This window comes from Acomys minous, assembly GCF_964271855.1.
Source record: "Acomys minous genome assembly, chromosome: 5".
NCBI lineage: Eukaryota > Metazoa > Chordata > Mammalia > Rodentia > Muridae > Acomys > Acomys minous.
The window spans coordinates 11,792,967-11,810,075 of record NC_140494.1 but is presented as its reverse complement, the minus strand read 5'-3'; the positions used below and the strand labels follow the sequence as shown (position 1 = coordinate 11,810,075).

General features: G+C 43.1%; 1 protein-coding gene and 1 long non-coding RNA gene across 9 annotated transcripts in view; one reads left to right on the top strand and one right to left on the bottom strand.

The window, feature by feature from the left end:
* Positions 1–17,109, bottom strand: part of CELF2 (CUGBP Elav-like family member 2) — an 823,768-nt gene that overhangs the window by 392,012 nt on the left and 414,647 nt on the right. For all 7 annotated transcript variants that reach the window (XM_084783998.1, XM_084784007.1, XM_084784009.1 and 4 more), the window contains one exon: positions 6,520–6,555. Coding sequence is in view for 6 of the 7 variants with exons in the window: in XM_084784007.1 (XP_084640133.1) it covers positions 6,520–6,555 (36 nt within the window). In the remaining variant the exon portion in view is untranslated. The remainder of the gene's footprint in view (positions 1–6,519; positions 6,556–17,109) is intronic.
* The window catches only part of LOC311598723, a 28,981-nt gene continuing 21,959 nt past the window's right edge, over positions 10,088–17,109 (top strand). The window contains exons 1-2 of one of the 2 annotated variants that reach the window (XR_014779636.1): positions 10,088–10,669; positions 11,998–12,115. This is a non-coding gene — a long non-coding RNA (uncharacterized lncRNA). Of the gene's footprint in view, positions 11,024–11,997; positions 12,116–17,109 lie in introns of both variants that reach the window. The other variant, XR_014779637.1, reaches the window with a different exon arrangement.

The following is a 17,109-nucleotide window of genomic DNA, read 5'->3' as shown; positions in this document are numbered from 1 at the left end:
TGGGAAGAGAGATGGATGTAGGAATCACATACCTGTTCCAACACTGGAGGTTGCTCTGGGCCTTTCCCCCTTTCCTCTCAATTCATCCATTCATTCAAAAATCTACTAATCAATTCAAATATTCATTCATTCAAACATCTACTAATTAATTCAAATATCGACTCACTTAAACAGTCAAACATTTGTGCAAATATTTATTCAGTGCCTTCTATGTTCCACACAGTACTAAGCATTGGGGATAAACTTGGGTTCTCAACATATTTTTTTTCTTTATATAAAAGATATAAAACTCTTCTGGAAAATGACATCATTAGATGGCACACATGCTGTCACTGGGGACTTTTGGGAATAATAGAAAGAAAGTAAAATTGTCCAGCACAGAGAAAACTTTATAGGAAAAAATATCTACTACTTGTATCTAGGAGAGGGGTCAGAAAACTTTTACATACAGTGAATATGAAATATTTTTACATTTCCAGGCTATGCTTTCTCTATCACCATGAATCAACTCTGACACTACAGTGCAAAATCAGGCTGAGACAATACATAAACAAACAATATGCCTTTATTCAAGTGAGTATTTGTTTATACGCATGGGCTTTGCACTAGACTTGCTTGTGGTTATGACTTGTCCCTAACCCCAAAAAGAGTGGGAGATCATTTGGGAGGTGAGAACAAGAAAAAGGAAGTGACAGGGCACCCAGAGAAGGAAGATGAGTAAATTGCAGCAGACTAGATCTCAATTTCCTTGTTTTTAAAATGGGGACTTATACAGTCATTCCACAACCATTTCGTGATTGCCAGCTCTGTTCTGGGTCTTGCGAAGGGTGTAACAAGTTGGACAGACAGTGAAGATACTGTTCCAAGTCTGAGTAGGGAGATGGCACACGGTGACCGTGAAAGCAGAGGTACACATGCTGCACAGACAACACAAGATGGCAACGGGACCCTGGGTAGATGTGTCCCAGAAGGCGCTGCTGAGAGCAGGGGCTCAGGAGAGGGTTCTCCGAGGAAGGAAGAGGGAAGAAAAGCCCGTGGGGCCGGAACAAATGGAAATACAAAGGTAAGAGGGAGGTAGGCATTTGCACTGGCAGAACAATGGATTAGTCCCTGTGAGTGTGCGCTCAGCTTGCTCCCTCCCTTACATAGTCCAGAATCCCCCATCCTGCGGTGATCCTGTCCACATTAAGATAGACCTTCTCATGTCAATTAACCTAATCAAGACGACCCCTCACAGACAGCCTCAGAGGCTAACATTAATCTAGATGCTCCCTCACAGTGCCTGAGGCTTGCCTCCTGGTTGTCAAGTTTGCAATTTACACTGAGCATTACAAGTGGGGTTTTTTTTTTCCTGTTCTACACAAAAAGCACTGTGTGCCTAGCACCAGGTTTACTTGTACTTTCCCTACTAGATTCAAGTACCCGAGAGAAGAGTCGGTGTTTTGTCAGTTTTCTCCCACACAGTCTACGCGTGGCGTATATGTCGCATCCGACCTACCCTTGTCAAATTAGCGAACAAATAATCAAACTCATCAGTAGGGAGCCACACTGGATGCAGGTGCAAGGACAGTAGAGAGAACAGAAGTATGTGTCCACCGGCTCTTAAAGGGATAAGAAACTGACCCGGAGAACCAATGTATTTATCCACTACTTTCTAAAGGTCTCAAGGGAGATGCGTTTTGTATTGAGGACAATGAGAAATATGAGTTTGTGTTAGCTACCAAAGCTTCCACAGAGAACTAAAGCCCCGACCTTAAACCCTCTAGAGCCACAAGTCGCAACTTGAGCCGTCCGAGCTTATCTTAATTCCCTTTGCTTCTGTCTTTCCCTCCTTGCTGCTTCCTGACCAGGCACATCCATGACAGAGGTATGGTTGATGAGAAATGGTACAGTCCACTTCAAACCTCAGAAAACAAAGTTCTCTGCAGAGCATCAGTATGCTGGGCTCGGTACACCAGCATCAGTACCCAAGTATTAGTGCTGTGGAGGGACTTTGATCTGATAGTCCAAGAGAAACGATTTTCTTCTCTTGGTACAGAGTCTCAAACACTAATGCACTGCTCTGGTCCCTGTGCTTCAGGACTGGGGGCTTCTATTGCTTAAATGGATTCTTCTCGACTTAATGAGGAGGGTTATGTTCTGATAAATACATAAGCTGAAAATACCATTAAGTTGAAAACGTGCTCCTTAGTGTAGTCACCCATACAGTGGCTGTCATGTCCTCGTGGGATCAAGAGGCTGATCCAGAGCTTAGACATTACCATAGGGAGGGTCACACTACCTGTGTGGGCTCAGAAGCGCCCAGAACTCCAACAATCCATCTAGAGTCGAGTCTGGAGACTGATTGCTTAGGCCAGTGTACTGATGCTTTTTCACTGGGATCCAAGCAGTGGAGCTGAGAGAAGAGGATTCTGGGATATTACAAGATCAAGTGATGTCATGGTAGTATTATTTTTTCACCACCATAGATGATGCAAGGAAAACTTACTAAGGTGTCGAGTATGGATGCAAGAGAAAATATTAAGTTTTTCTTTCATATCATTAACTCTCAGCTCCGATTCCCACTGAGTGATGCTGAAATCCAGTGGAAGACAGCGGCTGGCTCACATGGCTCACTTTGTTAAGTTTCAGTGACTGGCACTTCCCGTTCTTCACAGAGCACCCTGATTAGGAGGGACCGTGTATCAGAGCCGGCTCATGAACCGTTCCTGCAGTGCTTAGGACGCTTCTATGGAGGTCTATTTAATCACTTTGTTTTCCATACTGTTAAGTCTATAACTGGGGACTATGTGAACTGGGAATTGAAATCCCTTCTCTTCTCATCCAAAAGGCAGCAGCTGATGGCACATAGAGACAGGAAAGCCTGAGTTGCCATAAACCTTGTATATAGCTTTATTCTGTTATCCAGAGTAGAAGTTTTCTTTGTATAGTCATCATTTACATTAAAAAAAAACCCTCATGCTATAATTAAATAAGTGCCTCAACTCCATCAGACAAGTGGGGTCCCATTATGTTTTATTTTGAACATATCTACCTAAACTACTGAACTATCTTCAACAGACGAAACAGAATTGGAAAAAACATCACTATAGGTGTGGAGAGATGGCTTAGCTGGCAACGTGCTTGCCTTGCATGAGTGAGGACTGAAGTAGATTCCCTGGAGCCATTTAAAAAGCCAGGCATGGTGGCATGCACTTGCAATGCCAGCACTGGGAAGGCCAGGACAGGCAGATCCCTAGGGAAGGCTGGGGCAGTGGGGGAGGGGAGGGGAGGGGAGGGGAGGTGGGGGGGGGCTGCTGGTGGTGCTAATGGCCATCCAGCCTACCTAACTGTAGAACTTCAGAAGAGTGAGAGACCTCCTAGGGGAAAATAAAGAAAAGAAAAAAGAAAAAGAAAAAGAAAGGAAGAAAGGAAGAAGCAAACCCACAACAATAGAAAAAAATGACCCTCCTCACCCCCCAAAAAAAACACAAGGAGGATGGCATCTGTAAAATGATACATGCAGCTGTCCTCTGGCTTCTGCATACACATCTATCCACATATACATGCATACGAACACACACACATCCAGACACAGACACACACACACACACACACTCACATGAACAAATGCTTGTAATCGAAAAACTGTTCCAATTGCTGAATTGCCTTTTGCTACATGTAAGATAAAAGCAAGAAGCCATATGCGAGAACAGAATGATTGCTCTCACAGTTTAAGGAAGGGAGCACGCATCCTATTTGCAGAACACTTCAAGATGAGTATTATACAGAGTTGGTTTAAATGTTTGTTTTAATCTTGACAAGATCATTGGTTTTTAATATTTATAATATAATTACATTGCTTAGAGTGCATGTTGCTCATGTAATCTAATATTTTTTTTTCTGGTGACATATTATTACTAAGCTTTAATTTCAGCAACAGCAAGAATTCAAAAATGCATTTAGGTTATCATTAGCAATGGAAAATGAAGCTGATGCTTGCTCAGGCACCTTGTATCTGGTTTCAACTTCAAAGCATTTTCAGCTTTTGAGATACAATCCATGCTGCGTGATTTGTCCATTTGTACAGAGTATTGTCAACCTGTGGCTGGCAACTTGAAATTAATGGCATGGAAGGCAATTAAAGGTGAAATATCTCCCCACCCCACCCCCAACCCCACCGCAACAGCTGTAAAAGGCCTTTTGGAAGTTTTCAAGACCAGTCAAAGCCATTGAAAGCAGAATCATAACAGTGTTATAAAATGCCACTTGTAGCCACATATCACTAGCTAGCAGTTGCCTGGATTGCAATTTTCCATTTTTCTTAGATGTCACAGCAAAAGCATGCCTTTATGACTAAAAGGATAAAAAACTCCAAGTGTCATGTTCCACTAATCATTAGCCGAGAAACAAACAAAATACCTACAGATGCCTTGTTCTAGATGATACCCAGGTGTCAGAGGGCTCATTGTTCAGTGACAGGCTGAAGGAATCTGAAGACAGGCGGACAGCTGAACAAGGCATGGAATTCTGCAAGGCTGTACAAGCAAAGGCTTGCCAAAGAAATGGTCCAGACACCAAGGGGAACATTCATTATGAAATAATTATGTTATTTTATGTTAATATGAGGAGGGAAATACTTGTCAATGGATATATATCCTAAGCTGCCCCGGGAGAAAGCCAACAGAGTACCTGAGGCTGTAACAGAAGCATAATTGAGAAACAACTCAACCTTATTTCTCATTCTTTCACACATGCATGAAAATGACTGCGACTTGCAGTTAGAATAGGGTCACCACTGTGCTGTTGATTTTCAACACTATTCGACAGTAGGATAACAAAAATTCATGACAAAAAAATAAATAGGCTCATTACCAAAATACCACCCACGAAACCCAAGAATAGAGCATTCTGTCCCTTGGGTAATAAACCAACTACAACAAAAAGATCATTGCTGGGGAATACGCGAATGCTGCTTGGTATTCACAATAAAGCACTGGTTAATAGAATTCAGGCGGCTCTGCAGATTTTCAGACATATGAGTAATTTTCATCTGCATGATTACAGCATGGTGTAGGTCTTCTCTGACAATACAGAGGTGGTCCACATCTTAGCCCTAATATAAAACTTTTGAAGTCATTCCTCATTCCATTATTTCAGGATTAACTTCTTCACCGCAAACACAAGTAGACACACAATCCCCGCCCCCCCCCCCCCCGCCTGATCCCGGCACCCTACAAATGATGGGATGCTCAGCCATTGGTGGCAGACGTTTTCCATGTGGGAAAGCACCATGACAAAGAAACTCAGCAGTGCCACACACATCAGAACACACCCAGAGGTTTAACCCTGTAGGCTGGCACAGCTTTGGGATGTTTCTTTGAGATGCTATCCAAAGAATGGGCACACACAGCAAGTTAAATATTTGGATCACACCAAAATAGTTTGGGAGTCAGTATCAGGGTATGATTCCACTAGCAAGTTTTTCCTGACGTACAAAAAAGGGCCTCACCCGCTTCATTCCTCTTTCAGATTGTGATGCTCCGGAACCTCCCATTTGCTAGTGCTATTTAGCATCACATTGTTTGTTCCTTATTCTGTTCTTGAGATTATCTTAATGGCTGATCAGCAGTTCCCAACCAATGCCCCCCCTTCCCCCCCTCCGTGTCATGCTAATTGATTCTCAAATGGTTAGTTAGTACCTTCAAAGACTGAGCAGAAGGTTTGATGCTAAGGCCAGGTCCTAGATACACAGTGTTCAGTAAAATGGATTTTTAAAAGATGGCCACCCTGCTGGGCGGTGGTGGTGCATGCCTTTGATCCCAACACTCAGGAGGCAAAGGCAAGCACATCTCTGAGTTCAAGGCTATCCAGGTCTACAGAGTTCCTGGACAGCCAAGACTGCACAGAGGAAAAAAAATAAAAAAAAAAAAAACACCCTGCTTTCTTTCTTTCTTTCTTTCTTTCTTTCTTTCTTTCTTTCTTTTTATTTATACCATGATAACAATTTCGAATGCATTTTTAACTACTAAAACTCAGTCAGGTTCTTTAGGGGAATCATGGGGTTCTTTTATAAATCATTAACCTCTGAATACAATAATAATTGGTACATTAAAGGAAAAAAAAACAAAACAAAAGTATCTTTGATTGCCAAATCTTTTGACCTTAGTAAGGAGCCAGCATTTTTCTGATTTCTAGGCAAATATAGCTACTATCATCTATGCATATATCATCTATTATCTATCAACTATAGTCTACTTATCGTCTATCTATTATCTATCTATCTACCTATCTGTCACCTATCTATCAATCATCTATCTTTCTAAAGAGATAAGAAGAATGAGAACAATTTCCCCAAATCATTTGTATATACTGGCCTTCTTACTTCTTGATGACATCACCTCCACATGACTCAATGACTCATACATAATCTCTTAGCACAATCATATGAGACAAGGAGAAGCCCGCTTAAAGAGGACACAACACTGTTCTTTACATGCTCCAAAATCAGGATGAGAATAAGAAAAGCCAGCTGCTCACCTTGGTGGACTTCCAGATAACTCTGCGGCAGTCTCTCTGTTAGAGAAAAAGAAAACAAGCAAGATTAAATCCATTGTGGTAACTATGAAAATTAATCCCATCATAAAATGCCACAAGGCAATGTGTGGAGACGATATGGAACGTGCAGGTGGTTGATCGCCTTTCTGGTTAGCGCCTATAAACATCTCCACGGTTGCTTTCAAAGGAAATCATGCACATATGTAACAAAACTGCTTCTCCTTTCTGTTGGTAGACTTTAACTGAGATTAAAATACTGAAAATTAAAAGCATGCAGCAACCAGAAGAGAAATTAGTGAGGAAAAAAATATCCCAAACTGCCTTTTAGGTATTTACAATGAACCGGGGCATGGTAATCTCTTTCCCAGAGTGACTTAAGAACAGAGGACTTTGGGGATATCGGTACATGTGCTTGGCCATCTGCCGCTTAGGAAAGAGCACAGCTCGTGCAGAACTCAACTTCTTCAGCAACAGATTCCTGCTTCTCTTTTTTCATTTCTTCCTCAAGATGTTCTGTGACTTTGGGTTGCTGAATACTGGAGCCGCCATATTTCAAATGTGTAAAAGAGACACGACTAACTAAATGCTGCGTAATGTAATAATAAAAATGACCAGACTCTAATTTCAAGACTAACTTCTCCCTCACTGCTACATTGTGCCTACCGTCAATCATAGATACACTCTTTAAACAGAGGTGGATAAAGAAAAGTCAAAGGAGAAACAAGTCTTATGTTGTGACATTTTATAAGTAAAAGAAGGGGCTGGAGAGACGGCTCAGTGATTAAGAGAACTGACGGCTTTCCCAGTGGATCTGTGTTTGATTCCCAGCACACACATGTTGGTTCACAATCATCTGTAACACCAATATCAGGGGATCTGATGCCCTCTTCTGGCCTCCATGGGTAGTGCAGATGTACATGTGGACAAAAACACCCATACACATTAAAAAAAAAAAAAAAAAAAAAAAAAAAAAAGGAAAAGATAGCTCGACTTTACATTAAGGAATTCAATATATAATTTTAAGAAATAGAAATTTAGTTTTTAAAGGTCTCGTAATCTTTTGAGGACTCTTATTAAAGATATTTACACATATAAGAGTCAATATATTTCCTTAGCTCTGATGTGGCTATGAACAACGGTTCCTGACTTTCCTAGGGCACGTGCTTTGGCCTGGTCAGGGGGGTCATCTGCAAGCTAGACTCATTCACACAGTCTAAATCAAGGATTTCGAGCTCTGAGCACCTTTCTTGACCCTGTAGCGTCTAGAGCTGTCTCCTTCCACTTCCTGTCTGTGGTGGTATCTGGCTACTGGATACCAAAGTCCCTTCAGAAATAAATGAATGTTCTTAAGTTCAGCGCCTCTAGAATCCTTCCTTTTTGGTAAGGCTCCCATTTTCGTGACTATAAAAACGGCTTTCAGAGAGAAACTACCCTTCCTCAGGGCACTGCTCACCTCCGGACACGTTCATTTAATTTTTAAGAAATATTTTTTTATGGCCAGGCGTGGTGGTGCATGCCTTTAATCCTCAGGAGGCAGAGGCAGGCAGATCACTCTGAGTTCAAGGCCAGCCTGGTCTACAAAGTGAGTCTAGGAGAGCCAAGGCTACACAGAGAAAGCCTGCCTCAAAAAAAAAAAAAAAAAAAAAAAAAGGTTAGTATCTGTGTGACTGTTGATCCTTTTTTGCCAAACTGCTCTCCTGAAATGTGGTCCTTTCATGATGGGCAGCCACACAGGTAAAATATAAAGCCACAAGCTCATCTTCTCTACAGTCTTAGATAATTCTTTTGAATCTCTTCTCCCTCTTTTTCTCATTCATATTTTCTTTATTGAGAGGTAAGTGTTGTTTGTATTGATTAAGAGATCTATTTTGGGCCGAAGAGACGGTTCAGTAGGTAAAGAGACCTACTGACCCAAGTTAGATTCCTGAGACTACCTCCCCACTCCTGTGGTTTGGCACCTGCAGACAACACACTAAATAAATAAATTCAGAAAAAAAAAAAGAAATATTTTTTTATATGTGTGTATATGTGCACATTCGTGTGATTTGTGAGTTTGCATATACCAGAAGATGTTGTTCCATATCTACCCTATCAATTTCTGCCTTGTTCCTTTAAGACAGTATCTGTCACTTGACCCTGGGCCCACACTGGTGGCCAGCAGTGAGAGACAGCCCCCCAGCCCCCAACTGAGGTGATGTTACAGGCATGCTGTATGACCGCGCCCAGCTTTTTATGTCTCTGCTGGGATTGCAGATCAGTGTCTCAGGCTTAGAAGGCAAACACTCTTACCCACTGAATCATCTCTCCAGCCTTATATCCATTTCCTTTAAGAATCTAGTGTCTTCATAAGAACTTTCTCTTTCCCAACAGAATTCGCCCCTGTGAGTAAGCCAGCTAAGAAACACCCCTCTCTCAGTTTTTTCCTTATGACCTTTAGCACACTAAAAGTATCTGGTAAATGTGATTTCTCATTTGCATATATTAGTACTTTTCAGTTGGCTGAGTGTTCTTCTCCCTAGCTCATAGTAGCAGCGACAGCCTACACTTAAGCCGTAACTATCTTTCTTTTGGATCCTTTAGATAATTATATTTGCTTCCCAGTTTACACATTTTTAATATTTTAATTTTACTGATATCTTTAAAAAAGAAAAGAAAAGACAAAAACCAACCAAAAAACAAAAACAAAAAATGGTGTTGTTCATGCATTATACTAAGCCAATTAGCCTTGGCATTTTCCGGCATTTGGGGCCAGATAAAGTTCCACTGTGCACTTGAAATGCTGTTCTGGGGATTTCTGTAGTTCGGATCTGAGTATCTCCCAAAAGTCTCATTTGTGAGAGGTTTGGCTCCCACCTGGTACACCGACACATTGAGTAATGACTAGACATGATGGCTCGGACATGCTCGACACATGAATACCTTGATACATTTACCATCTGATGGCCTTGTTGGGAGGCAGGAGAAAGGACTAGTCCCTGGGGGGGGGGGGCAATATTGTTCCCACTCTCCTCTGCGCTACAGTTGATCCAAAGGACTGAAAACGTTGAAACCATGAATCAAAATAAGTTGTTCCCCCTTTAAAAATCCTTCCCTTTCGATTTCGTCACAGTGATGAAAAAGCAATGAACAGCAGCATCATAGGATGCTTAGTAGCCTCTCAGTCCTTCATTCACTAAATACCGGAAATATCCACCCATCTCCTACTCAGTTGTAACTCCCCCGAAATATCTTCAGACATTACCAAATGTCCTCCAGGGACAAAACTGCCCTCACTTGCAGTGATTCTGACAGAACGGATGAAGTTCTCACAAGCCCCCTGTAAGTCAAGTGCTCATTGCACGCCTAGCACTCGCCAGTGCCAGGAAAACCTAATACCCGAGCCTTCCCTACAAGGCGTGCCTTGCTTGCGTCTCCCCACTTACATCTCTATGCTCACAGAGAGTACTGCTTCCCCTACTCACTGAGAGGAATAGCGCTTTGTACACTACATTTAACTAATAGTGATGTAGAACTGATGAAATGTATCTGTGAAAAAGTTCTTATTTCTCTGAGAGCTAAAACTGGATACTTCGGCAAGACGAACACTGACAAGTCACTTAGGAAAAACTGATGTGAAGTTACATCTGTGGACAGTAAAAGTCTAAACACTGAGGAAAGGGCATGATTCTCAAGTGTCTTCAATTTCTTGTTTTATTTATTTATTTATTTATTTTTCTTTTTTAAAAAATGAGCTGGAAATTCCAAATGGTGACTTACGGGTAGATTTGTATGTATAGATCAAGATAGAAAGCTGCCCAGTAGATCTACACTCGGAGAGGAAAGGCATTGGGTCTGTCTTTACCCAGACAGATGCTGGGTAAAAAGTGACATCATCACATGCCTGAGAATTCCATTCGGGAACGCTGAGATTTAAACAGATAAATCAAGCTGGGTGTGGTGGTGCAGACCTCAATCCCAGGGTTCTGGAACATCATGAGTTGGAGTTCAGCCTGCTCTTATAACAAGACCGTATCTCAAAAACAAGGAAGCTGGCCAAAAGAAAAGAACCATTGTGGATGAGGCTGCAAAGATCAACAACTCAGCGTTTTTTGAGATCAGCCAATCAGGAAAAGCCCAGGCTTCTTAACCGAGGGTATTTTCTTTCTTCAGTTTTAGAGCATTTACTACTGTTAAATCATCTGAATTAGTTATATACGTCCTCGGATTTGTGGCTTTTGCAGACAAACCTCTGAGCAATGTAACTTAGTAGATGATACTAAACTATGCTATTAATTCTCCACTGCAAGCCTGGTGAGGGAATTTTAAGGTGTTACCGAGACCAGGCGCTTTGCAGCGACCTTTAACGCCTGCTGCTAGCATCCTTTCATCCTTCCGACTCTCTAATACTTACTCATCTGGCACGACGAGCATTTCATACACGTGTTTCACCAAGATGAATGTAGACTCGATTCTTCTCCCAAGTGTTCACGCTACAAGAAAAGCTACGGTAATGGGCGATGTACAAGGCGATGCGTGCTTTCTGATATTCCACGGTTAAAGGTCTTAGCTACACTTCCTGTTCCTGTGACAAAAATACCCTGACAAAATCACTGTAAGCAAGGAAGACTCTGCTTTGGCTAATAGTTAGAGGGTACCTCATGGCGGGGGAAGCTGTGAAAAGAACACGCTTGAGGCTGCTGGTCAAGCTGTACCACAGCTGGGAAGCAGAAAGCAAGGGGCGCTGATGCTCCGCTCCCTCCTTTCGTGAGGCCCAGGGCCCAGGCCAAGGGAGTGGTGCCTCGCTCCTGTGGGGCCAATCATCTCAAGTCAATCAACCTAACCTAGATGATCTCTCCCAGGAATGCCCCGAGGTCAACCTAATTTAAATGGTTCTTCACAGGTGTGGCTCGAGGCTTGCCTCCTGGAGCTGAGGACAGGTCTTGTCAAGTTCACAGTCAACGTTATCATGGAAAGCAAGTTCTTTTTAGTCAAACATCATGTCTCATATAGAAATTTGAATACTTGTTCCTCAGACCCTGAACACACACACACACACACACACACACACACACACACACACACACACACACACACACACACTCACACCCACGAGTGTAACAGAAGAATGCCATGCTTTCTACTTTTGAGCAACGGCAGCCTCTGCAGCTCAGGTTTAGAAATGGCTGCAGCTAGGACAATATTTGGAGCTGAGCTACACTGGCTTCCTTTACCTTCATGTCTCCAAGTTACTTTGATTTCTCAAAGAAGGCAAATGCTAAAAGTTGAGCGAGAACAGTAATGAAAGACATGGCAAAGTGGAATAGTATACTCCCAGGAAAAAGAGCTTCCCAGAGTCTAGGAAGCATAGCAAGGTGAAAGGTGGCAGATGTTCCTCTTGGGATGTGCAGCTTTGACCATGCCGTGACCCCATGAAGACCTCAGCACCCAGGACAGACTAATAATTCTATCTTTTGATTACAGGCTATTGGTAACCTGCAACAGACAGGAAGGCCCTGTGGAAATTGAACTTTACCAAAAGAAGTACGGGGACCGGGACCAGAAGAGATAGACACTCTTCAGCATCAGACCAGGGTTGCAGGTGTGTTACAGGGTTACTTAGACATTCCTTTAAATACAAACACCCTGTCGATCTTTAATATAGAGCCCTTTGCCTATGGTGCCACCTGAAGCAAGGTGCTTTTTCGTCATTTTTTTTTGCCCTCACCGTGTGAGCAGATCTTTCTTACTACACACTGAAGCCAGTGCTCATCAGGTATCTCTGTGCACCTTGCCAGTTTCCAAAGTTAGCTGGCCACTGTAGAGCAGAGGGTATAAGCCCCCATGTGAGCGTGATACCTATTTTTCTGAGCTGGGGTGTTTGTCTCCTAGGGAACCTTTGAGTCTTCTGAAAGTAGAAGGACTTGCTTTTTAAAAAATTGAATAGTAAAACGCGCTTCACTATTATTATGTATTCTGGTCCTAGAGTCTAATAAGGTTTTCTATATCTTAATTAGGGGTGAAAGCATTACCATCAGACAAACATCCCATTTTCTTTCTTCGTTTTCCCATCGCCTCTTTTCTCTTCTCTCCCTTCATCCCCCCCCCATTCCTTTGTCTTCCCTTTGTCTTCCGCTCCCCTCTTCCCTCCCCCTTCTCTCCTGTCCTCCCTTCCTTCATCTTTTTTTGTCATCATTTTCTTCTTCATCTCTTCCCTTCCCCCCATTCTATTCCCTCTCACTCTTTCCACTTGAGACAAACTGGGGCCCTTTCAAGTTAGATCTGTTTCCAAATAATGCAGTACGAACATTAGCTTAAAGGCGCCACCAGCAACTGTGTGTTGACCCGGGGCAGGTCATGGCGGCCCTCAGCGCTAGGAAATTCAGAACAGTGTAGACATGCCAGTTTCTTCTCGGTTTGGCAAAACCCGGAGACACTGCTCAGTGCTTGCTCGGCTCTCCCTCCGATTGGGCGTCTGTTTTCATTTTTCCCTTTATTTTCATTGCCTTTTGAACTTCCTCCACTTTCACTCACATGCTTAAGATGTGTACATATGTACTGTACGTCTGCATAGACACGAGCATTTACTACATGGTAAAACCTACTATTGTGCACACACGCACAGGTAACTGATCATACATGCCGGGGTCTTATTGAGTTAACAGCTGCTGCATGTTATTAGGTGTTTATTTGCATGCACCTAATGTAGGCTTAATGAAATTGGGGTTATTGTGAAACTATGGGGCATTATGTAAGATGAGACAGGAAAATATTGTCCGTCAGTTAAAGGGTGCAAATCTGAAATGAGCCCAGGCATTTAAAGGCTGACACTTTAAATCATGATGGTATTGTGTGGTGTAGTATAAATATATAGAAGCTGTAGTATGTCCTCCCTCCCTCTGTCTCTGTCTCTGTCTCTCTCATGTAAACATAAGTGCAGTCATTCTTGGTCATGCGCTGTCAGAGCAAATAACAAGGGTTAAAGACATGGTCCAGTTGGTAACTTGGCCAGCAAGCAAGATGCCCAGGGCATCTCTCCTGAGTATCACATCAATCCTGGCATGATGGCATAGGTCTACAATCCCAACCCTCAGCAAGTAAAGGCAAGAATATCAAAGGTTCAAGGGCACCCTCAGCTTCATAGTGGTAAACCTGAGACACACGAGGCCCTGTGTCACGAAACAAACAAACAAACAATAACAAATTTTACTAATAGAGCCTTTATATTCTAGATGGGAAAGACAGGAAATATTGAAGTATTCATTATTATTTTACATAATGGATGTTATTAAGAAGAACAGCATGTGATCAGTAGAAAGTAAAAGCTGGAGTGTTTGGGAGAACTGTGGTTTTATGTAGGGAGGTCCTTGTAGACCTCCTTTAAGAGACATAACTCAGGAAATATGAGGACGCCCTAAACGCAGCCTTTCCCACTCTGTGGTTGTTTCCTATGCCCATTTCTTTCCTCTGCACTGGTGTATTTTCCCCCTCCTTTTAGCAACTCTTCCTGGAGTGTTCCTGAAGTAGACAGTACCTGTTTAGAAACAAAGCCTGATAGACTGAGCTGGGTGTGGTGGCACACACCCACACCTGTAATCTCAGCTGTCCACAGGCAGAGGAGAGTGGATCTCTGAGTTTGAGGTCAGCTTGGTCTACAAAGTGAATCCAGGACAGCCAAGGCTACACAGAGAAACTATGTCTCAAGAAATAATAAAATAAAATAAAATAAAATAAAATAAAATAAAGAAAAAGAAAAAAAATATAGGCTGACTTGAGTGTACATTCAAAATGCTGGCAAAGATGAGACCAGACCCTGTGATGAAAGTGCAGATTTTAGCTGCGTGTGGTGGTGCATGCCTTTAATTCCAGCACTTGGGAGGCAGAGGCAGGTGGATTTCTGTGAGTTTGAGGCCAACCTGGTCTACAAATCAAGTCCAGAACAGCTAAGGTTACATGGAGAAACCCTGACTTGAAAGAAAAAAAGAAAGAAAGAAAGAAAGAAAGAAAGAAAGAAAGAAAGAAAGAAAGTGCGTGCAGATTTTTCGGATACTTTACCTGGGTACCAATACCCCTCTGTGTGTCAGTGAGTACATAGTGAGCCAGCCACATTCACAGACAAGCATCTGGTGTCTGCCTTGCAGCAGCTTTGCCAGGGTACAAGGTGGGGGTGGGTAAAACTTTTTACAGCTTCCGGCTTTCTAAAAGCAAACGTCTATGAGGTAGCATTGCCCTTTATGTCACCTGATACATATTTGGTATTGTATTGTCTCATCAATATCCAGACAGGCTTGCGGCTCTGGCCTGTTGAGAGTTGACACCACAGAAGACTGACTCCCGAACCCCGCAGAACACATGAAAAACATAGTGGACATGGTCTGGAGCTAGCAGCTTGCCTCTGAGAGCAGGCCGGCAGGCACTCGGATCATCAGAAGGGCAATACAGTTAAGAAAAATAGAGCCTGTCTATTTCGTGTTCTGTCCAGTTTCTTTCTGAGAGTCCTCATTTTCATCTATGGAGATGTTGCTAAGATTTTACTTGGCTCAAGACATATTCATAATATTTTGGTATCCTTTATATGACACCGCTGCAAATGCCTGCTATTGTCTGTGTCCTTGTGCCCAAGTACCTTGAAAGTGAAATTGCTGGAGGTTTCTCTTCATCAGCGTGGCAAAGAGTGCATCTAGCCTGACTGGTCCACAAGAGAGGCCACTGTTTAAGTGGTACTGCTGTCCCTCCTGTCACTTTGAGGTAGTACTAAGGGCTCTTGTTTTCATTTCTTTCACAAATGCTACTTTGGCACTTGCCTCATGAACCCTCCCGGGAAGATGAGCCTGTTTTCAACACTGCCAGTGGCTCCTTGGGCTGAAGGAGGCCACCAGGTGTCCTTGGCTCATTGTATTAATAATCACTGTACTCTTGCCAGTCAGTGAGTCGACCATGTTAAATGACATGACATAGTAAGTACCTGACTAGGCCACCGGGTAACAATACCTGCTCATTAAAACGCACTTACACAGGCTTTAGCAGTGGCAAATGTTACCAGCCCTGGAGGACAGTTGCTGAGCTTGGAAATGGCGCGTTACGTTTCATTTACCAACTTGTATTCTCAGAGAAGAAAAGGAAACACAAAACCACACACATGAAATCAAGACCACTCTCGTAGGTAGCCATGGGCTACTTCCTCCTGTCACTTCTCTGACAGACTATGGACAGAAGCAAGGACAGAAGGAAGGGAGGGATGGAGGGAGAGGAGGATGGAAGGAGTTTTAAATGGCTCTCATATCTGCTGGGGAAGATAGAGCCGCAAGTGTACAGATGAGTGGACGGACAGGGTGAAAAGCTAAGCGGCTGGGGACTGAACTGAGAGTCTATATATGGTAGATAAGGACTCCACCGCTGATCCACCTGTCCACCCCACTGGACTCCTCTGTAAGAGCCACTGTCTTGAGGAAAAGTCTAAGGTCAAGGTGGGAGCCACCAATGCGTCTGTGCAGTAGAGGCCGCTGAGGGTGGAGTGAACTGGAGGAACGGGAGACAGGGAAAGGAGTATTGGGGAGGGAGGTGCACCACAGACTGAGAGCTCCTGGGAGGAAGTGACTGATGAAAGACATGAAGAGGTGCACCACACTGATGCCTGCACTTCCTGCAGTGTTCTAGAGTAGTGTTACGTTGCTTTATGCCTCCTGTCTGGTGCTGCGGTTCTTTGAAGAACACAACTGGGACTGAGTCCTCACAGCCTTTCTAGGTTCTGTTCTATATTGTGATGTAAGAGACGACCGTGGCCACCCAGGGCCGGGGCTTGCAGTGTCCTCTGTCTCAGGGATAGTTCATCAGAAGGCCTGGTCAACAGCCAATACAAGGAAATGAAGCTCAAAGGTGTGTTTCTTTAAAAGGAGTTTCTTTAAAAAATGGACCAGAAATTATATCATAAGTAACTCTAACCTCAGAGCCGACAGCTCTTAGCAGCCAGCCATGGAAAAGAGGAGAAATGAAGGTTGTTTTGAGCAACAAGAGAACTTGTTTCTTGTTAATTGGGGAGAAGTTGCCCTTATATAATAAGATATCCACTTCCATAAAGGCAAACACCCACTTCTTGAGCCAGTTAGATGGCTCGGCAGGCAAAGGCATTTGCCATGCAATCTATTGGCTGGAGTTCTGTCCCCAGAATCCATGAAAAGGTAGAAAAAGAGAAAGCACACCACAAAGTTGTCCTCTACCCTCCTCATGAGCGTGCCGTGGCATGAACAAGCATACACACATACAACAACAACAACAACAACAACAACATAACTTTAAAGCTAACTTCTTTGTTATACTACAGTGTCAATTTTAAATCAACTTTCCTCTAGTCACAATGGGAAGATATTCCCATCAATTACCATTTTATGGAAGAGCGATGGGGAGGGGAAGGGGGAAGGAAGGGGGAGGAGCAGAGGGGAAAGGGCACCAACTGGTTCACTTAGCCCCAAGGACCAAGGGCCAGCCTTTGTGAATACACAAAATAAGCATAAGGTATATATGTATATATGTATATATGTGAAAGACGGGGTGGCAGAGAGAGAAAGAGAGAGAGACAGAGAGAGAGGAAGAGAGAGA